The sequence below is a fragment of the Bacillus rossius genome, chromosome 3 (genome assembly GCF_032445375.1).
Source record: "Bacillus rossius redtenbacheri isolate Brsri chromosome 3, Brsri_v3, whole genome shotgun sequence".
NCBI classification, from domain to species: Eukaryota; Metazoa; Arthropoda; class Insecta; order Phasmatodea; family Bacillidae; genus Bacillus; species Bacillus rossius.
The window spans coordinates 23,114,269-23,136,943 of record NC_086332.1 but is presented as its reverse complement, the minus strand read 5'-3'; the positions used below and the strand labels follow the sequence as shown (position 1 = coordinate 23,136,943).

General features: G+C 37.5%; 1 protein-coding gene across 1 annotated transcript in view; it reads right to left on the bottom strand.

Annotated features, from left to right (window-relative positions):
• Positions 1–3,483: 3,483 nt before the first annotated feature.
• LOC134530341 (pre-mRNA-splicing factor ATP-dependent RNA helicase PRP16) overlaps positions 3,484–22,675 on the bottom strand; it is an 80,600-nt gene continuing 61,408 nt past the window's right edge. The window contains exons 12-21 of the mRNA XM_063365084.1: positions 21,674–21,884; positions 20,950–21,168; positions 18,469–18,628; positions 16,766–16,916; positions 12,963–13,134; positions 10,337–10,478; positions 9,657–9,817; positions 8,475–8,629; positions 5,885–6,102; positions 3,484–3,641 (exon numbers count right to left, since the gene is read on the bottom strand). Coding sequence (XP_063221154.1) covers positions 3,560–3,641; positions 5,885–6,102; positions 8,475–8,629; positions 9,657–9,817; positions 10,337–10,478; positions 12,963–13,134; positions 16,766–16,916; positions 18,469–18,628; positions 20,950–21,168; positions 21,674–21,884 — 1,671 coding nt within the window. The 3' untranslated portion in view covers positions 3,484–3,559. The remainder of the gene's footprint in view (positions 3,642–5,884; positions 6,103–8,474; positions 8,630–9,656; positions 9,818–10,336; positions 10,479–12,962; positions 13,135–16,765; positions 16,917–18,468; positions 18,629–20,949; positions 21,169–21,673; positions 21,885–22,675) is intronic.

The window sequence follows — 22,675 nt, the reverse complement described above, 5'->3', positions numbered from 1 at the left end:
AAACATGTGTTTGGTTCCTTATATTAGGTACAAGATTTGTGTATTGGGCATTCCAAAACAGTAATATATACCAATCACCTTTACTATTTACATATTTGACAGACCCGCAATAAAACTCAATATATGTATATATCATATAAATAAATAATAATTATGTAATAGTAAATTTAAATAGATACTGTATAGTAATGGCACACCACCATAATACACCCTTACAACAACATAAATCAAATACCTAATACAATAGCACAAATTTACTCAATAAATAACACATGTGATAATATAATCAAATTGTGATACATTATAAATACTATTTTAAATGCAAACTAAACAACAAAATTTTTTTTTAAGATACTGCAACAAATATAATTCTAAGTTTTATCACAGTTATAAATCAGACCTCTGGTTGCCCTTAATAAATCAATAATTTGTAAAGTCTTCAAAAGATATGCCTATTTACAAAATTATACGTATCTCAGAATAAGTGGTAGGTAGTCCTATGGGAGGGTTGATGGTGGCGATCACCCAACCCCAACCCACAATACCAAGAACTAAAAAAAAGTAGCTGGAGGTAAAGAAAAAAAATCTAACCTGATGACATTTTCAATTTTATTTTGTAAAAATGTATAATTATACATTTATATTTTTAGTGATAATATAACATGAATAAATTTGTTAAACTTAGGTAAGTAATATGTATTAACATTCAGATAAAACCATAGTTTTGATGATGAATTTTCGAGAGTTCACAAATTCTTTCAAATTAATTTTTAACGGGGTTATTATTTTTTAAAATTACTGAATTTATTTTAACTGGGACTTACTTTTTTGCGCTGACCAAGATTCGAACAGAGGACAGGATTCTATTGAATCAATCATTACATTATTTGGTAATTTTTAAATGATCTTGAAATTTTTTCTGAAATAATTGGTTGTCAATTACATATTTTCATAGTTTTGACCAGGGTTTCCAACAAGATGGAAGATGCTACGACCTGGTGTTTGGCATTGCTGCACTCTCGCGGGTAAAATTAAAATACCTAACATGATGGCAGTGTTCTCTAGCGGTCAAGGTGTGCAACATGTGCAATAACACTACAAGTAGCAATCATTGATAGTAAAAATGGCAGTTGAGCACTAGAAGACGATGTGTTCACTAGTGTTTCTAGTAGCAGGTATTTAAAACATAGTTAGGGGCTCGACCTTCAACAGGTGCGGCTATTTAATCTCCATATTTAGAAACAACAGGTCCGAACATGTGATATTCTTATATGTATGTATATGCTTTATTTAATTCTTTGTCAAGAACATTTGTTGATGGCCGTGTGGTCAAAAGTGTACGTTTTCCAACCCAGAGGTCTTTGCTGTCATGGTTCGCATCTCCTCGCTTCCAATGTATTTTGTACAAAGAATTTTATCTTGTAAGTCTATAGGGGTCATAATAACAGTGGTAGGCTGTGGAACATCGTCCTTACGTGTATGACACAGAGCGACTAAGGCACTGTCTGTGGAGTGGCTGCGATCGTAAATAAACTTTAACTTACTCTCGCAGGCAAGATTGTTGAGCGCTGAAGAGAGCGAGCAAATTGAGGGGGGGGGGGGGGGGGGGGTTGTTGTTGTTTGTATGATGGTTTCCTACATGTTATTTTCACTTACAGTTTTCATTCCGTCCGTCCGTCCGGCAAGACAAACGAGTGACAGTAATTTAAAAAAAAATATTGGCCGTGATGACACACACCTTAACTGAGTCAATACCACACTTTTCCTAGAGCAGTAGGAATTTTTCAAAATGGTGGTCGGGGTGCTCGATGGTGATAGCTGTAACGACAGGTGTAACTTCTAGGAGTGCTTGAATACATTAGCTGTAAAGGTCGAGTTCGTCGAGGTGAAGGTCACTGAGGTCATCCAGCCAGTAGTTTATGTCCTTACCGTCCTGACTCCCAGAGCCAATGCCTGACTCTCCGAGGCAGAAGATTGTGATGTCACATGCCTGTGGTGTGATTGCAGGCGTAAACAAACTTTCACTTTCATCTGTGAGTCGGGAGCTGCCTCTGTTTACTTTCAGTTTCGCTCCATTCGACCTGCAGGATTGACGTCTGTCAGTATTGTTACGATTTACTGCGGGTTCGTAAAGGATAGTCCAATTAAAACTTTTATCACACACAGTTTTATTTATGGCCACTATTTACATTACTAGCTAATAATCTATAAATGCCAATTAATCAATTGTACTTAAAAAATATTGCTTCCTCCAGTCACTCATTTCTCACAATCCACACGCATCACTGGGCCACACCTCTGGCGCAACTCTCGCCGCAGCACCCCTCGTGGTCTTCCGTCGCGGGACTCCATCGCTGCACTCCACCGCCGCTGTCGCACTTCCCCTTCGCCGAGATCCCACTCGACGCCTCGCTTGGAACTTCGCTCGGGACTCCGCCGCACCTGCGGCACTATCGCCCCGGAAGCTCCACTGCGGGAAGGCTCCTGCCTGAACTCTCTCTCTGAACTCCGACTCTCTGCCCTGACGTCCTCTGGCATATATATAGGCCCCAGCGCAATTCCAAAACTCACGAGAGCGGCCGGGGGCCAGTCGCGTCATTGCGAACTGTCCCGACGGCAGAAATCTCTCGAAGACACGTGTCGGCGGCTCGCGTAACTCCGCAGCTGGCAGGTTTCGGATGTCAAACTAACAGTGCTGCGTGGGGGGGGGGGGGGGGGGGGGGGGGGGGCCTTGAGGGTGATAAAGCGGCGACCCAGGTGCGCACGGCACATCTCATGTTACGGCAGCTGCCAGCCAGTTCTGCAGCTGCGCATGTTGTGGCCTTGCTCACATTCGTAACAGTATTTAAAAAAATGGTCGCAGTGACGACACTAACCTTGGTGAAGTCTCCTGATACCACATTTGCCCTAGAGCAGGAGGAATTTTTCAAAATGGTGGCCGGGAACTCAATGTCGAGGACTGTAAAGGAAAGGATTTACCTGTTAAACTTGAGCTCCCACCAGAGGTGTGTGTTTGGGGAGCATGTCATCTCCCTGGAGAGCTCACGTCTCTCTAAAAAATTGGCCACTTCGGTTGTTTTTCATGGGAGCAAAAAGGAAAATTTTTCCCCCAAAAAGGGAATTTTTCCCTAAAAATAGGGTAATTGAGAGAAATGAGGACTTTTGAGGTGTTTTAAAGGGGTAACAAGGGAAATTTGGATCCTAGACCCTGCGCCTGTCCTTAACCCGGCTATTTAATAATACTAATATTAATGCTATCTGTATATACTGAAGCATTTTTGTTTATAAAAGATAGGTCTACATAAAAATTTCTTAGCAGTCTCTAAAGTAAAATAAATCTTTCAAAGTTAAGTTCTAGTTATCCAAAAGTCTAAAAGATTTGATTTCTTGTTTTCCTAAGCTTCCAACACTTTATACAATATATTTTGTCACCTGATTGTTGACAGCTATAAATAAAATGAAGTACAGAATTGTACAACCTTATGAAAATGACACATAATTTATTATAAAATCTTATGTACAAGTATGTACAGGAGTGACGAGTAGCACATGAACGTGGTCACAGGCCCAACCTGGCTGGGGTTCTGCGTGGAGTGGATGGTGTGCCTGGGTCGCGCAGTCCTGGGGTCACTATCTCTGCGCTGTAACACACGAGCACGGCAGTCAACAGCAGCAAACGTCTTCAGCTTAACAACCATATCTTCCCGAAAATAATGTGGCTCCAAACAGGGGCGCAACAACTAAATTTCCAAAGGGGGAGGGGGGCAATATACCTTTTTATAAAGAATCATCGATCCCCCCTATTGAAGCAGGGGGTCCGGGGGTCCTCCCCCGGGAAAATGGTGCTATTTAAGCAGTTTTATTATCTAAAAATTGATTACACAGCACATTCTTTGCCCCCGTTTGCCCCCACTTCAAGGTTTCAGAGGGGGGGGGGCAAAATACCCTTGCCCCCCCCCCTGTTGTTGCGCCCCTGGCTCCAAACATTTTGATTATGAGTTTATGAATAAGACTGTATGGAATGGAAATCGCAAATCAAGTACATAGTACTTGAAAATTATTTAAATTTTTAATTCATCCCATATTTACTAGACCCTTTCTGGTACCAATTTCATCAGTAGAGTGATTTACATGGTGTCTTTTGAAACACCAAATAACAGCTAGAAAAAAAAAAATACCATGACTGCAGAAAGCCCCGGACTAAAGTGGCATAAGTGACACGTTTAAGAGGCAGAGCCTGTAGATTTTCAACTAAACATTCCCAAAGACAAGATATAAGTTTGTGATCTTAATGCGACCCCCACTTTTAGTTTCCACAGTTTTGGTAAAAAAATCATAGCATTATATTCAGGTAATTGTGGTAGGTACTATATATGTACACCTACTTGCAGACTGGTCCTTGTAGAAAAAAAAAAAGCTGACTAAAGTTGAATTTTTTAAACTTGGGTATACAAATGTGATGTTTCATTGGTAGAAACAAGATTATATGGTGAATTGCGATAAAACCGAAATAACACCGAAAGCAATTCAGAACACGGCATAACACCAACATGCAATTTAACACATCATATAGCACTGAACTGCAAGTTAACTCATGGAATTAAGTAGAATTCAACAAAAACTTTATAATAACAAAAAAAGTAATCTTTAAATGTTTGAAATTCAAGGAATGTCATTTCCAGATTAAAAATTGTACCATAGTGGATGGATCAGAAAATTTATTTAATTTGTTTTATTGTGTATCTCTTATTGAATCACTTTAAAACCACATGTGCTCGCTTATTTATTTTTATTGTTCTGTTTTAAACAAATTTATTACAAAATTCTTTTATCGTAAAAATGCAGCATATAAATTTTACCACTATTTTGGTGGTGTAAGTATTACAACACAGCTTTTATAAAAATTAAAAACAATAAAACCAAACTCTTGTCTCTATTCCTTGGATACAGACACTGGTTTAATCACAAAAACCTTTTCATCATTCATAGAGTGGAAGGTCTTTAATACGGCATGTTCGAAACCAAGGCCATGCCAGATTATTGAATATCCATATAGTTTTAAAAGGAATACTAAATTATAAAATATGAAATGTGACCGGCTATAAAATAGGAAACACTGCACTGAAATTATAATCAACAGTAGCAATAAACTCTGAACCAAATAAAACACACACACAGAATAAAACACCAACAGCGTAGTAATGCTACCCGGCGGCCAAGGTAAAGTGGCGGAATGAACGCAAAAAAAAAATTTGAACGCGAGCAGCTCGATTGGTGCCGCATTACATAATTTGCCCAATCATAGAATGCCACATTAAAGATCTTTCACTGCTCTTGGGGAAAAAAAAAGTTCGTAAGTGTTTGAGTGTGACAGTTTTTTTTAATCCCAGTCCTGTCATCATGATTTTAGTATCCTACAATTTATTGAAATGGTTGATAACCACCAACCATCCAGGGGCCTACGCACAGAATCCTATCCTATAGAATCCAATATCCTATAGCCTATGGCCTATATTTCGTATTTAAACCGCTATTTTTCCAACCTCTTGCAATAATGTTTGGTCCAATAAAAATACTGATTTAGACAAAATATTTTGGTTTTACTCTTACGAGATATAATATCTTCGAAATGATAGGAAATTTTTTATATTACGAAATAACAACAATTTTTCTGATTTTTTTTTATCTTCCCATATTTCCTATCCTATATGGGGGGGAATATATCCCTCCCACAAAATCCTAAGAAAAATGTATCATCCCCACCAACAAAAGGAAAGAACTTGAAAGCAAACAGCGAGCAAAGAAATTGAATTCCTCATCACAGGCTTGGTGCTACCGGCCACAGTGACCCCGGCTCGTGTCGCCGACGCGAAAAGAGACTCACACGCGGGCCCCGGCCTGCAGCTTGCGCTCCTCTTCCTCCTTGCGCGCGCGGATCTCCTCCTGGGCTATCTTCATCTGGCCCTCCATCTCCTGCATGTGCTCGAGGGCCTGGCGGCGCTTGGCCCGGCCCGACCGGCCCGTCTCCTTCACCGAGAAGAACATGGGCCCCAGCTCGGCCAGCCAGTGGCCGTCCACCGCCGTCACGCACTGCATGTACTCCTGCCGCGACAAGTCCGCCCCGACCCTGGCTTACCAACTTGCTCGCACGTCATGTGGCTAGAGGCTCCGTCTCACACACCCGAGTTGGTTACACAATTCATTTCCTTGTAATAAATATTAGTGCTGAGGCGAATCCAAATTTTTACCAATTCCAAATACATACCAGAAACCTTATCTGAGATTGAGGAATCTCGAAACCAAACCCCCAAAATCCCAAAAAGCAATGCAAACTTTTTTTTTTGTGAGATGGTTCACAAATATAAAAATAAAATACTGTTCAAACAAAACTATAAATCAAGAAACAAAACTATAAATCAAGAACTAAAGACTATTAAATTACATTTACGAAATCAAAAATATCTTGAAAAAATTAGGTCTACATATTTACTTCATCATTTCTATAGTCTTCATAAAATTTAAACAAACTTACATAATTTACTGCTAAATAATTCAGACCCATGGTAACTACTAAATAAGTAAACACTTATAATTAAAATGTGTTCAGATTTGCTGTAACACACTGCAGGATCAAAGGCTGCAAATCTTTTCAGCCATGATGTCACCTATAGATAGTTCATTAAAATTTTAATATTGTGGTTCCTAAATAACAGAAGCAGCAAACCAACTCCTATCATCTGGCATAAACATGGCAAAATATAGACATGTGTATGTTTCTAAATGTTACAAAATTAACTAAATCAATGTAAACAAAGACACAGATAAAAACGTTCATTAAACACAATGTAAGATATCCTTTTGTACCATAATATAATTATTATTTCTTGGTTTAAACAATAAAATTACTAAAATTCAAAGTGTAAACAAATAAGAAGATAGGTTAATTCAGTATTATTTTTCACATTTTTCTGGCTGTTTTCTAGGAAAATTATTTTTTCGCTACTTTAAATATGACAACATTTTTAAGTGTTGTTCACATGCTAAAAGAAGTAGCGTAAAACCGGGAACGAATATGAAACCCATGGTAGTATTTTTTGGTAATAAAGCCATCCCACTTTTTTCACTGAATAACCAATGATACAAACATACAAAATGTCTAACTTTTGTGTTACCACGCACAGCACAAAGATTTAACTTATCAAGTCTGTGTCATTCATCAATACTATTGATTCTTGTTGTAGTAGAGAAAATACTATTTTCAAGGTATCAATATTTGCTTCTTGTCTTACAAATCTATGATGCACTGCATGATCTTTCAGAAATGGTATTGCATATTGATCAAGACCCTGGAAATAGTATTATTTTGTGTAAAACAAAGTGTTTCCACAATGTTGAAATTTCACTAAAAACTTCAAAAAACCATAGTATCTCGTATTTTGCACTTCACTACTTGTTAGGGTCTGTAAAAATGAATTACCTTCACCAAAATGGTAATATTTTTTCTGCAAGTTTTCAAGATGGAAAAATATATGTTTCCCTTTTTAAGAGTTCAATAGACTTTCAAATAGTTTTTAAGGTAGTTTGTCACGATCATGCAAATCATAAGCTTTCTAGTACTACCATAAACTCAATAACATGTTATCATAATTATTTTATTTATGAACAAATCCTGATTTGGATACTACGTCAAATCATATGAATCCCAAGAATTCAATAGATTTATTTAATATAAGATTCAGTCACCTCATCCGTAATTAATATTTACTAAGGGATTTTAACCACAATTACATAATGTAAAGTGAATACCTGTGAGAGAAAATCTGGAAAGAAACATAAAATAGGAGAGAAAGGTATCATGATAAAATTACAGGAATAGATCTTAAATAATATCAATTACAAGACAATGAAACAACAAACATGGCATGTGAGACTAAGCCTTAAGCAGGGTTCTTAAACAACCATACGTCTTTATCATTAAAATGATTATGTTTACAGAGCACAACCAATGTACCTAAGTATCACAGCATGCATCAGTATTTCTGGTTCAATTTGTCCTAATCCTGATATTTTCCTTTTTATGTATGTACTACATATTTCTTTGACCCATAACTAAAAATTATATTTAAAATTTTAAAGTTTTTTTAGTTGAGTTTCTCTTGCATAAAAGGGTTAATATATTTTTTTTTTTTTTTTACTTAAGCATGTTATGATATAATTAAATAAAACACAACCTTTTTTATTGTATTTAGATGAAGTACAAGCTATATGAAGATGTGACAGGACATCAAAATGCTAATCTTCAACCAATTTTTGTTGTCTGTAACAGATAAAATATAAAATTCATCACCAATACAGATGCAAATTGCATAACAGTGCAATAGGCTGTGGTTTGGGTTCAGTCACAATTCATCGCAAAGTCTTGTCCCTACTTACAAAGTAGTCACTATTCTATGGTAAAATCAAACAGTGTTTACTTTGGCAGTCATGATGAGCTCATGGTAGACCACGTAGTCGGGTGTGAAGCCCATGCCAAACAAGGCTGATGTGGGGTGCAGATGGCATGGCATGCCCGTCCGGCAATTCACGTACTCTCCTATGCCCTTCAGCCTTGCTGCTTGATGGAAATACGCTGCAAAGCCAGAGATTGTGAATCACTTTATGCTACAATACCTGTACAATAAAATTAGATATTAGCATGCTCTAATCAAGAGTATTAAAAATTCTTTAATATAGCATGTTATAAACCAAACACATACATCTCTAATGCACATCCATTTCTTTGATTGCTTTTGTTCCTCACACATTTACTCAAACACTCATTTGTAATTATATATTTTCACCCCAGTATCACCTATTATTTCAGAGATCAGGATTAATATTACCAAAATAACATTTAAAAAAAAATAAAATTTTAATATTGGTCTGTAACTGAAAAATTAAGATATCCTTCAAAATTTATTTATCCAGCCTTTTTGATACATGGAATATTTTGCACTGTTCCAACATAACAAGAGCTCAATTCTCCTATAAAAGTGTGACCTCTTATATGCAGCCTTTCCTGCATATTAACGGCAGAAATGTAAATAATATGATTTGATACAACTTACTAGCTAACTGATAAAGTTTAAGGGGCCCCGCATACCCGGGCACATGGTGTGCAGAGCTAAAAGCAACAAAAAAAAAAAAGAGATTTAAAAAAATTGCTGAAGATATCAGAATGGTGTCTGTTTATCAAAATCATTTAAGGATACACTTAGGAAAGATGAATAGTCCTGTTTCTATATTTCATTTTAAACTGTATTTTTAGAAAAGTTAAAATCAGTGAAACTAAAACGCATGTTCTCAGAATAAGTTTTAGGCATTTAACTCAAGGTAAAGTGTCTTTAAAGTGCTCAAGGGGGATCGTTTTACACCTTATCTTCATTTTCCATCATATAATGATATGGTTAACGCTCAAATCTCATAATTGCTCTATGTATGACGAGATCACTGCAAGCCAGTCCACAGCTTTGTGCTTAGAGGCGATACCGCGCCAGCAGGACCAACGAGCGTCGCACTTATCATCCCGCCTCACTAACACAGACACACCCCTGACTAGGCGGGCCCCTTAAAGTGACTTAATTACTAAGAACACAACACAAACACGATGACAACACCTGAGCAGATACACTTGCGAATGATGTCCCAGTCAGTTCCACAGGACACAACTTCTATCTTCTGTTGTTCCAGGATATCTTTCAGCTGTTGCCTCACTTCGCGTACTTTCCGCATTGCTTTGATGTGGATGAAGTGTTCATTGCACCAATTTGCAGAGTATCTGCAAAACCAATAGGAATCACTACTCACCTCCAGTAGCTTTACACTGACACAAGTATAAATAACCAGCATATCAATAATTTTTTTACAGCAAACTGGATACTGAGTATTTTGCAAAAATCTATTTAAAGATCTTGAGAAACAACAGATAAAAATACAAAAAACAGCTTATCAATTAGATATGATATATATATATATATATATATATATATATATATATATATATATATATATATATATATATGCCTGATGCAAATAAGTCAATTGAATCTTTAAAGGCAGAAAATACAGTTTAAGACAGAATACGAATAATTTTTTGCTTGAATCAGAATGGTATCAGAAAGTTAATGGATAAAGGTTCCCAAAATAATGTTTTTTTTTTTCTGGACAGATTGATATATTAAAGTTGATATGTACCTAATACAGAAGGGGTCATTAACTTAATATAAAATTTTTTACTGAGATGGCTATCAGAATTAAATGTTTTGAGGAAAGCAAACATTGTTTAAGTGGCACGCACTTGTTCAGCTTCCACTGGTTGTATACATTCAGGTATGTAAGGTGGTCTGACTCCGGTACTTGGAACTTCTCCCTCACATTATCTGCTTCGTCCTCTCGGCCCTTTGGCCGGTAAAAAATTGATGGTACGGACAGCATTGACACTGCAAACAAAGTGCATGCAGTTAATTACAGCTTCACATAAATAGAATACAGCATAGAAGGAAGTATGAGACCAAGTAACATAGAGATGTTTAAAAACTTACAAATGATTCATTTGGCACAAAAAGTTGTGTTGCTGCAGTTCAAGAAAGAAGGATGGGCTAAGTAAACCAGTAGCAGAAATAAAAAAATAATAAAAAAAATGTTTCACAGCCAAATTTTGTGCATGGAAAAAACTTAATTCTGCTATATTGCTATCAGACACACGTTCTAACCATTTGAACAATATACTGGTTAGCTACAAAGACTATATTATGTAATGTGTGTCTGTACCATAATAATTTAAATTACCCAAAAAGAAACAATTATAGAATTTTAAGAAATTTTTAATACTAGGAATTATTTTGCAAATTAAGCTGAACTGTACACCATAATTAATCACATTTCAAATAACTAAATTTTAGGGATGGGTTGAGTACACATTTTTATCAATTCCGATACCAGTACCGATTCCTAAATTTCGATTCTCGATTCCGAGTCATTCCAGTTTTCGATTCCTGGTAATTCTGGTCACATAATTAAAACTACTTAAGAATTGAATGCATTACATAATGATAATAACATGTATAAAGGATAATTATAGACTTAGGATTAAATGTTGAGGTTTTTTTTTTTAATTACCAGTGAAGAAGCATTTTCACATAAAGTTTGTTTGCTAGTAAGTACTAGGCTGTGCACAAAGAAGTTCAACATTTAGACAAGGTTCTTTAACAGGCGATAACGCCGATAACATAACATCTTTGTTCAAAATGGGTTCAAAGGTAGCACTACTTTTTTCTGTGGTACCTTTTGACTTAGTTGGTGACAGTGCTGTAAACAAAAGTTTGTTTTTCTTCAAAGACTATTTTTTTCTGGTAGTAATGTGTGCCGGGATTTCAAATGCTTCATTAAATTGGTTGTAGATTTATAAGTACCGCTCCGTGAAATTTGCGCACTACCATTATTACAAATTGCATATTTGTCATTTTCACTATTGATGCGAAAATGTTCCCAAACTTTAGACATGTTAATACAATATCAGACCATTCGCATCGTAATTTGAAACGACAGTCGGCGAACATTTTTTTACTAACAAACTAGCAAAACACTTGAAAATAGTTTTAGCAAAACAATATTTGTGCCAAATAAATAGCATAAATGCGAAACAATTCACAGTAACCTCAATAGCACGACGGTGAATTACGGCGTAATTCACCGTCGTGCTATTGAGGTTACTGTGAATTGTTTCGCATTTATGCTATTTATTTGGCACAAATATTGTTTTGCTAAAACTATTTTCAAGCGTTTTTCTAGTAATTATTACGGTTTTCCTTTGCAAGAAATAAACACGAGCCTCTGTTGACGGTATGGCCAGAGAATTCTTTATTATCGATTGTTGCATTCATTATACAATTTGTCCCGTACGCAACGAATCGATACGTTTCGACTTGACTTTATATTTTATGGCCACCAGAGATTTTGTGGAGGCCATCATCCTTGAATGGCTCACAACTAAACTGGTGACGACACGTGATGTGATCTCGTTTCATAACCGTCACGTTCTTCACAAAAAACAATGGACTTTTCTTAACTGCAAATAAAATTAATAACTCTTTTTACAATTTATTTACGTCTAATACATGAGTGAGGAATAATGTTCTTCGATCGTGGAGTTTTAATTAGAGGTTAAACATGCCCGGTAACATTGTTTTTATTTATTTTTATTCGTATAAAATTAATATTTAATAATAATGAGCATTATTAGGAATTTTATGCGCATACGGCAGGTAAGATATATTAAAATAAGTAAGTAAAGTTCAGACGAAAATATATTACTACTGTATTTTCTTAACTTAACCGATTCCTAACCTACCTTGCCCTTTTTTAGTACCCGATACTGAGTACCCAAATTTTTTAATAATCGGTGGTATCGAGGAATCGGAGAATCGAATCGACCCATCCCTACTAAATTTTAACCATTAGAAATCAAGACATGTAACTGTAGAACAAAAAATATCTGACATGCATTTCCAAACCGTTAATAAAATGTGACTGCAATGAAGAAATAAACAAGCTGATTTTTTTAATGTTAGGAAACCAAGTTGTCTTCATAGACATCCACTGGTTCACAGCAGCAACATCCACCATGTTTCTCAGTTGCAAAAAATATAGTCTTCACCGGCCAGGAATGAGCCCCATATTTCCTCACCACTATGGCCCCTAGGATGGAACAGTGGTTGAATGAAGATAGGAACGGCAATGGGAGAGAGTGCCCCAAGAAAATCTACACAACAGTAATATACATCATATTACACCCATTCGAAAAGTCCACGGACAACTACGGCCTGGACTTAAATATGGAGGCTAGCTTACTACCAATGAGCTAACATGTGGGTTCTGAAATACATGCAGGGAACAAATTCTGCTTGTGCAACAAGAGTGCCTACCAATGATTAATATGTCAGCAGTGCATCCCATCTGACTGGACACTATGAGCATTTTGCACTGCGGGGGGTCCAGGGGGAACTCCGCCATCTGCCGGCCGAGAGTTGTGAGCGCCCCTGTGTGGTCCAAGGCTCCCAGGATCCACAGCTGGTACAGTGAGTTGAGGATGTTGTCCTGCAACAGTCCAAAGTCTAGCTGCCAACCTCGCACAGAACTGGGTACATGAGTGATTCTTATTTGTTGGGTTCTTTCTTGAACTTGCACAATGTACAGAAAGCTATTTTAAAAGCTTTTTTAACGTAAATTCCACAAAAATTTTCCTTGAGCATAAAACTGCAATGAGATAGTATTTTACTTGTGTCTTTTAACAACTACACAGAGATAATTTCAGCACACCTATATGCTCACAAATTTTCCTGGTAATAGCATTACGAATCTGTTACAAGCATTTGGTATATTAATGATTGTTATACTTTTATTAAAGCACCCAACAAACAAATAAAAAATTACAATATATATTGACAGTGCTATCATTTGTTTGTACATTTTTTTTTAAATGTAAAATAAAGTTTATTTTTTAAACAAACAAATCAAGCAGTTGTTTTAATATTTACATAATTTAATTAATTCAGGGATAATATGATAAATGGTGTGGGGATAATGAATTAAATAATATAGTCCTAACATTATGATACTGCAGTTAGCACCAATGTCAAAATTAAAGCAAATTTCATCAGACTACATAAAGTGCATCAGACTACTATAGTAACTTTATTCCAAAACAAGTAACCATTCAATAATACCAACTGTAAAAAAAAATTAAATCCAACTTCTTAAGGAAAAACGAGGGTAAGGTGAAGATGGCATCTCTACTTCTATGATAAAAGGGTTGTGCTGTAGTTCTAGTGCCAATGCCAGTTGTAATACTTCAGCTTAACAACTGAGACACACTCTCCTGCAAATAAAAAAAAATTAGTAACTCTCAGACTTTTATCACAGCCTTTGGCTACTTGTACAGTAGACGCAACATAACTCCGAGCCTGGTGACGGTTAGAAAATCGTTGTGTGCATGTAAGTCCTGACATTGGAGAAGGCAGACGTGGCGCGGCAGTGAGAGATAATGCGTAACTTGATAACAGGGGCTACACGCTACTGCACAGAGTGAAAACTTAGTCCTTCGGTGAAATCCAAAGAATACGTTCGTTAACACATCCGTGGTACTTACTAAACGTTTTCGTTTACAATTTGGATCTGAGGTTTGTGTGCATGTAGTGTATCACTTTTGTTCAGAGCCAGTGTTGCATATGTAGTGCAGTACTTCAGTAAAGTACAACTTTATATATAAAATACCTCCAGTGTTGTCAAAAGTTAAGAGTAAAAAACTGCACTCGCAGGCGCGGGAAATCGTCTATAACATTCTGCAATTTATGGAAAATGAAGCACGATTGCAGGAACCCTCCATTTCACTAGAGAAAGCACAGCTGAGAACAGCTAAGGCGATGGGTGTGTCTCGCACGACTGTGCAAACATTTAAAAGGGAGGCTAAGAGGAATGAAGCTGGTGAAGGAACATCTTTCGAGACGCCCAAAAGAAGCGAAAGAAAACATGTAAACACGAACTTGACACCTTTGATGAAGCTGTGGTACGACGTACTGTGTACAATTTTTACTTACTTTAAAAACGTGTGCCGACTGTCGAAACTGTACGACGTAAACTAAAGAATGACATAAATTACCAAGGTAGCAATACAACCTTAAGGACGACTTTGAAGAAGCTAGGATTCAGGTGGCAGAAAACCAAATCGCAGCGCTTACTTTTAATAGAAAAATCATATATTCGGCAAAAACGTATAGAATATCTCAAGAGTATGCGTCAATATAGAAACGATGAACGCACAATTATATACATAGATGAGTCGTACATATTGTCGTCTCATGTAAATAATAAAATGTGGAGTGACATGTCCTCAAATGGTTTACTAGTGCCTGTCGCGAAGGGTCAAACATTAATAATGATTCACGCAGGTGGCGAAAAGGGTTTTAGTACTCGGCAGACAGACTATTGGTAAATAGTGGCCACTATACTTCGTCTGCCCCCTTATCCGGATTTGAATCCGATAGAAAGCATATGGGCTAAAGTTAAAGGAGAAGTCGCTTCAAGAAATGTTACTTGCAATTTGGCAAATGTAAAAAAACTTTGCGAGGAGATATTTAACCGAATGGGTCCAGAAGATTGGATACCGATTTGCAATCACGTCAAGACACTCGAGAACAAATACTGGGATAAGGATGTGTGTTTTGACATTGAAATTGATAAAGTGATTGTTCAGTTAGGTGATGCAAACAGTGACAGCAGTGACGTTTACACATCAGACTCTTCGGATGGAACAGTCAATGGCGTTGAAGAACTGAGGTAGTGCTTGGAACGTCAGTGGTAAGTGGTCAATGTTTTCTGCTTTTCTCTACCTGCTGTGCAAGGTCGCAGTATCTGCTTATACCCCCTCCTCATCCACCCGACCCCCCACACGTGTTGCAGTTCCTACTCCTCATGTGTGACGTAGCTCAAGCTCGGAGTTATATTGCGCCTAGTGTAATGGTTGTTTTGGCCTCTGTATCACTCCTTAGTTACCACTACTGTGAATGATATTTAATCAGTATTCTATGGTTTGGCATGTTTTTTACTCCATCAGCCATCATAAGTCAAGCCACTCACGTTCAGATTGTTTTGGGGGTTTCTTATTTGACCTTGGTCGCCAGGTCATATTACTGCATTGCCGCTGTTTCTAATTGCTCAGGGTTTGTTGTTACTGTCTGTTTCCAGTTCTGTATACTATTTCATGTTTCCTAGAAGGTTACATTTAAAAATTTAAAATTTGATGGATGCATTTCCATGATAATTATTTTTTAAGAAGCTCAATGCTCTCATCTGTATATCTTTCTATTGAGCAGATTTTTACTACATGTTTTAAATACCACAGCACTATATACAAGTTTTTCTTTGGTATTCCCGTTAAAACTATATTGATGTGGCAAAATTGCTCAACTTTAGGGACAAGATTATATGTATGTGGTTGGTTAGTCATTTTCATTACAAATTATTATATTGTAAAAATGCATCATGTATCAATTCAAAATGACATTGTTGTGGTTAAGTAAATATTACTGAACATGTATGTGTCATGTTTGTTGAAAATTGTGCTATCTTTTGTGAGTAAACAGCATTCATAAAAAAATGAAAACAATTACACCAAAATCTTCTTTTTAAAAAAACGAAACTGCCCTAAAAAATAGAACCATTAAAATTTTATCTCTAGCAATTTAGTACGGTAGTGGGTCCAAACATGGCAGATTCAAGACCTTTCACTGTTACATATTTTCCGTGTGCAGACACAACACCAGTTGAGCAACAACTAAAAATCCAAGGGAGGGGGGGGGGGGGGGGGCAATATACCTTTTTATAAAGAATCATCGATCCCCCCCCTATTGAAGCGGGGGGGTCCGGGGGTCCTCCCCCGGGAAAACTTGTATTTCAAAGTGGAAAATGGTGCTATTTAAGCAGTTTTATTATCTAAAAATTGATTACACAGCACTTTCTTTGCCCCCGTTTGCCCCCACTACAAGGTTTCAGAGGGGAGGCAAATACCCTTGCCCCCCCCCCCCCCCCCCCCCGTTGTTGCGCCTCTGCACATCACCAATGTACTACATCACATGCATAAAGATATTCTGTACAGATCAGCAGAGGTGATAACGGTAGCACGTTCCACGGAGGATGGACGAACAGACGCGCAGTGCTGCAGTGGTCTCACCTGGGGCGGGGGGTCCATGAAGTGGAACTGCAGCAGGTCCTGCACGCCCAGCGACTTGAGCAGCAGCACGGTGTTGGCCAGGTTGGTCCTCTGGATCTCCGGCACCGTCGTCACCAGCAGCTCGTCCTTGTACTGCCGCTCCGTGTACAGTCTGCACAGACACCGCTACCACGCTCCACCAAGTACTGCACTGCAGCTTCTAACATACCATCTTTAATAACTACAAGTTTTAACATTTTTTTTTTAAATTTAACTATATGTTGATTTTTCGAAGACTATCGAGTATTGGCAGTATTACTACTACTGTTGTAGTCGTTCTGACAGAAAAAAAATAATTAAATGCCGAACATCAATTATTATTTCACAAGAGATTTTATTTTGTAGCTGTCAGTCACTACTAATAACAAGGCATTCCATAAAATTATGTACAATGCTAATTATAAAAAAAATGGTGTCCTTCAATTACATCTCTTAAAAAAATAATATCATATGATACTCTTGATGGAAAAAAAAAACAGGAAAATGTATTTCCAAAATTCTAAGTTTTACTTTACAGAATACAAATGTTTCAGATAAAATTTTAAAATCTTGTAGTTACATTACATAGTTATGTCTAAAACCTTTCTGCTCTATGGCATATATCTGGCAACACAGCACACAGAAAAAAATTTGACTGGTTTTTAGGATATGTTTCCAAACATTAAGCCTGTGTAAAATTAAAAATTTTGCATATTAAAACAAATAATTTATTATTTGTATTTGATTTGTTTCTAATAATTACACAAGATAATTGTATTCTTAGTGTAGTGAAGCTCGCATGCCACTTTCTGTAACGATAAAAACTGAGGTTTAAGAATAACTGTTGTACATTTTAAGGTTTACGTACCCAGTTTCTGTATATTAATGGGCTCAATATAACTACTCAAGTATATTTCAACATATGCACAGAGAAAATCATCAGAATGGATGAGTTTAAACTATAGGACAATTTGAAATCTGAATTTTTTTTATATATTTGAAAATATCCAATCACTGCAAAAAAAAAATCCCTAAAAATTTGAAAGACTACCTTTTTTATAGTATTTTTTTATCTATAACCATTAACATAAAAAAAATGTTGAAAAACAAAATTTCCCCCTCTTGCTATTAAAATTAACTGTCCATGTTTGCACTTGAATTTGATTCATACTCAAAATCTGAATTTCTCACAGGCCTAAGAAATGGAAGTATTCACTCTGAATCAGGGGCGCAACAGCTAAATTTCCAAAGGAGGGCAATATACCTTTTTATAAAGAATCATCGATCCCCCCTATTGAAGTGGGGGGCTCAGGGGTCCTCCCCCGGGAAAATTTGTATTTCAAGGTGGAAAATGGTGCTATTTAAGCAGTTTTATTATCTAAAAATTGATTACACAGCACTTTCTTTGCCCCGTTTGCCCCCACTTCAAGGTTTCAGAGGGGAGGCAAAATACCCTTGCCCCCCCCCCCCCCCCCCTGTTGTTGCGCCGTCGCAGTTTCCTTATATGCTCGGCCGGGAGCATGTGACAGCGATACCAGGAACTATTATGTTCCCATACCCTGCTTAGAATAACATATGTATTTTAAAAAAAAGTAGTAGTATCTGGCAATATGTATTTTTAAACACGAGACTGTATGTACTGCCACCACAGACGCGTCACTCATCAGATGCGGAGGGGCGCAGACCTGTAGCACTGTCCTGGGCCGGTGCGACCCGCCCTCCCCGAGCGTTGGTTGGCATTGGCCTGGCTGATGGGGTAGATCTGCAGGGCGTCCATGCCGATACGAGGGTTGTACACCTTCATCTTGCAGTAGCCCGAGTCCACCACGTACATTATTCCGTCCACTGCGCAACACACCACGCACAAACAACGTGTAGCGTCATTCATGCTTCCCAAGTATTTGTGGGAAAAATCCAATCAAAATCCAACCAAACTTATTAAAAAAAAAAGGTACTAACACACCTACACAAATTAAAAAGGACGCACAGCGGGGTGGATCCTGGTTGTCATTTATGCAGAATAAAAATACCTTTACTGAAAGCGAACCCCTACTTCCTCAAAAAATATTTTCGCTCGTTCTATATTTCCTGAAGTCATCTTCATATCAGTAAACAATTTTCGCAAAACAACTTTAAGTAAACAATTTAAGGCTTATCTGACTCAAATCAATGACATACTTGAAAGTACTGTGGCTCTCACACTGCTTCTAGCTGCTTCTTTTTTATTAGTTGCTGTTTAATTAATTTGTTTGCAAGAAATTCATGCTTGTTCATACCGTTGATAAGACCAGACCTGCCAACATTCAAATTTAAAAAATCATGAGGTCCTCCATAAAAATTTTCAGGCCCATAAATACAGGCTAGATATAAAAAACAACAAATGAGAATCTTTAAATTTAAGTGACATACCTGTACATATGTTACATGGTATGTGCTTCAAAATTTATTTCAACAAATTATAGGTTGCAGATTTAATTTAGTTAACATAATTTAGCGCTGTCGTGTAGTGATCATGCAGGGCTGCAACTAAAAAAGATGTAAAATAACATTCTGCTCGTGTAACACTATTATCACTGTTCACAGCAAAATTAATTTTTTTATTGGTAGCAATACACTTCACGTGTTTGTTGTGTTTTTTTGTAGCGACATGTTTCACAATATCTCCTCTTCCACTATGCGAGATAGAAAAATCAGCACGGCACACACTACAAAACGCAAAATTGCTTCCTTTACATGACTCAAGTATTGATGGAAACTCGTTACTGTAAGCTTTCGTAAAACTTGTTTTGTAACTTTTACAAACAAAATCTTGGGGCCCCAAAAAATCGTGAGGAAACACTATTTTGGCGTGAGGGCGTGAGATGGACCTTAAAATCGTGAGCCTCACACCAAAATCTTGAGAGTTGGCAGGTCTGTAAGACCATTCAAAACTAAAATGTTTCCACTTACCACATAGAGTTTTAATTTTTCAACTGGACCAACTCCATTCCAGCCTTTGCAAGGTTTTCTGACAAACATTAGGCTTTTCCTTTTACTATCATTCCATTAATTTACACTGACTGTTATTTTTTTAAAGTATGTCTTGACACAGATACACCTGGGGCATCACTTAGTCATCTTGCCTGCACATACAACATTACTTTGTGAGTACCACTTTCCGACCTTAACTCTCGTGGGCTTCTTGTCCACTAACTGCCAAGTTACAGCTGCTCTATACAAGCTGTGCTCATTACACTACTCCACGGCCGTGAATTCTACCAGGGGAGGGGGGGGGGGGGGGGGGGGTGAGGACTTAGAATTTTAAAGCCCCTCACTGTGTGGGCCAGCTTAGGCTTGCAAAATCATAGCTGTGAAATGGGAATGACAAAAGTTATAATGAGGGCCCCCCCTGGGCATTATACAGATTTTCACCCATGCAGCACTCTATTCTGTGCAAGAGTAACTTACACATAATAGAGGAAAAACCTGGCACTTAAAGGAATACAGCAAGATCTATCTTCATTTATTTGCTTTCCTTTGGCCAGTGAACCAAGTTAGAGTGCATGCATCAACTAAGAATATCAGTGATGCATGATGAAGAGCACAATTTTAAAGATGGTGTGGTGTGGTGTGGTGTGGTGTGGTGTGGTGTGGTGTCACATAGCTGGAGACTTTCCCAGTAAAAACACCTTCCTATTAGCTACAAAGACTTTTCTTAAAACTAATTTTATGTGATTACCCTATCAGAGAGCGTTCTCACAGTCCTGACGAACATCTCTGTCTCTCTCTAACACAGAATGCGATAAATATTGTCTATCATTCCAGCGCCATGGCGTCACGCATCTTTTTTTTAACAAAAAAAAAGTCCATGTTCTGGAAAAGTAACCAACTGCTAGAAGAAATTACCATATTAACACATTAATTATATAAAATAATTAGAGCAAAGCCTTTTTATACATACATCAAAACATTTGTCACTAGATTTAAAACCTGTAAAAAAGGACCTACATAGCTTCCTGGACGACCCTATTAAATACCCCTAAAAACATCTACAAATTAAATTACAACTCTGAGTAGGGCATCATGACTTGAAATACATAATCAGCTAACACACTGTAATACTGAAAATCATTACCTCTTAAAAATATTCTAGTCACCTGTACCTGAATATTTAGCAGTCACGTTACCTGTGAGTGACGTCTCGGCGATGTTGGTGGCGACCACACACTTGCGCAGCCCGTCTGGAGATCGCTGGAATATCTTTGCCTGCAGGTCGGATGGCAACTGCGAGTATATCGGCAAAATAGACAGCTGTGGCGCGTTTTCTATTTCTGTCAGTCTCTCGGCCAGCACTTCACAAGTCACTTCGATATCTTCCTGACCGGGCATGAATATCAGTATATCACCTGCAACACCACCATCGAATTCCAATATTACATGCAACATTTCATGTGACAAATGTGAGCCGGACATACTCATCCAAGATTATGTATCTTACGTAATAAGTTTGCTGTTGGCCCAGTAAACTATTTTGATGATAGTATTCTGAGTAATATTTGTTTAAATATAAAATACATGCACTATAATTTACATCAATTAAAAATAAGAATTTAATAATTAAAAAGACGATTATTATCATTTCACCACAAGATTTCCGTACATTAATATTTTTGCGTTCTGGGTGGCCGTTATCGCTCACAGTCTGTACTCATGTAGCAAGCGTAGTGTGTTTAATCCCAAACACCCAGAATGACTCAAAGATGTAAGCACCCAAGTGGTTTGGTATCCAATATAGTCATGGAGGTCTCGTTTCCTTAAGCCTTTGTGCATAAACGTGCAACCACAATATATTATTAACATCAGCAAAACGACGACAAAATAAAATATAAATTCAAACAAAAGGGATGGTACCTTCCGTGGGCTGCAGATGTACCTGCAGGGCCTGTTTGACTGCAGAATCAACGTAGTCCTCGACAGGATTCTTGCTGAACAGCACCTCGACGGGAAACGTGCGGCCCGGGATGGTGAACGTTGGGACATTTCCAAAAAACGTGGAGAATTTAGTGGCGTCCATCGTTGCAGAGGTCACTATCAGCTTCAGGTCCTGCCGCCTTGAAACCACCTGCAAACAATTAATACTGTATCATTTATTGGCCTGTGCAGGCTTACTGACTGCTAGTTGGGCTTCTGTGAAATGATAAAGGGTAGAAACACACATTTAAAAAAAATAAACTGCAAACTACTTGCTATACACAAACTACTAACAATACACTTCTAGTGACAACCAAACAGCTTTACATTTCAAGCCTTTTTTTTAGCTTGTTCTTTTTTAAAAGAGTTTATCCACAATTAAATCTCCTTTTTCACACTTGCGTTTGTCTCATCGGCAGCAAAGGGGGTTAACACACAACTACACAAACCAGGGGCATTGGAGAAGGAATCAGCCAGTAAGGAACAATCCCAGCATTTGCCAGGAGTGATTAAGGGAAGCCACGGAAAAACAGTATCAAGATGGCTGGACTGATATTCGAACCAAGGATCTCTGGAAAGTGAGTTCTTTGTCTTACCACAGCCACCTTGGTCCATAACAAAACCTACTTGAATAAAGGCTATAAAACACCATTTTCGTGGTGCCAGGCTAAATTTCAGTTCCCTTTTTGGGCATTGCTTGCTACAGTAAACAGTTATTAGAGAATTTTATGAATGGGATTTAGCCAAGAAAATATTGCAGCACAGATGAACACAGTGGGCTAACAATGATGAGACAGTTGCAACAAGACAAGTAAATATAGACTAAAAACCTTAGAAAAGACAGTGACAAACAGACAAAACTCAACAATGATACTTAACCAATTTTCTGGACAACACAGCAAAGCACAGATGAACCCAGCGAATAACCTAAACAGATATTCT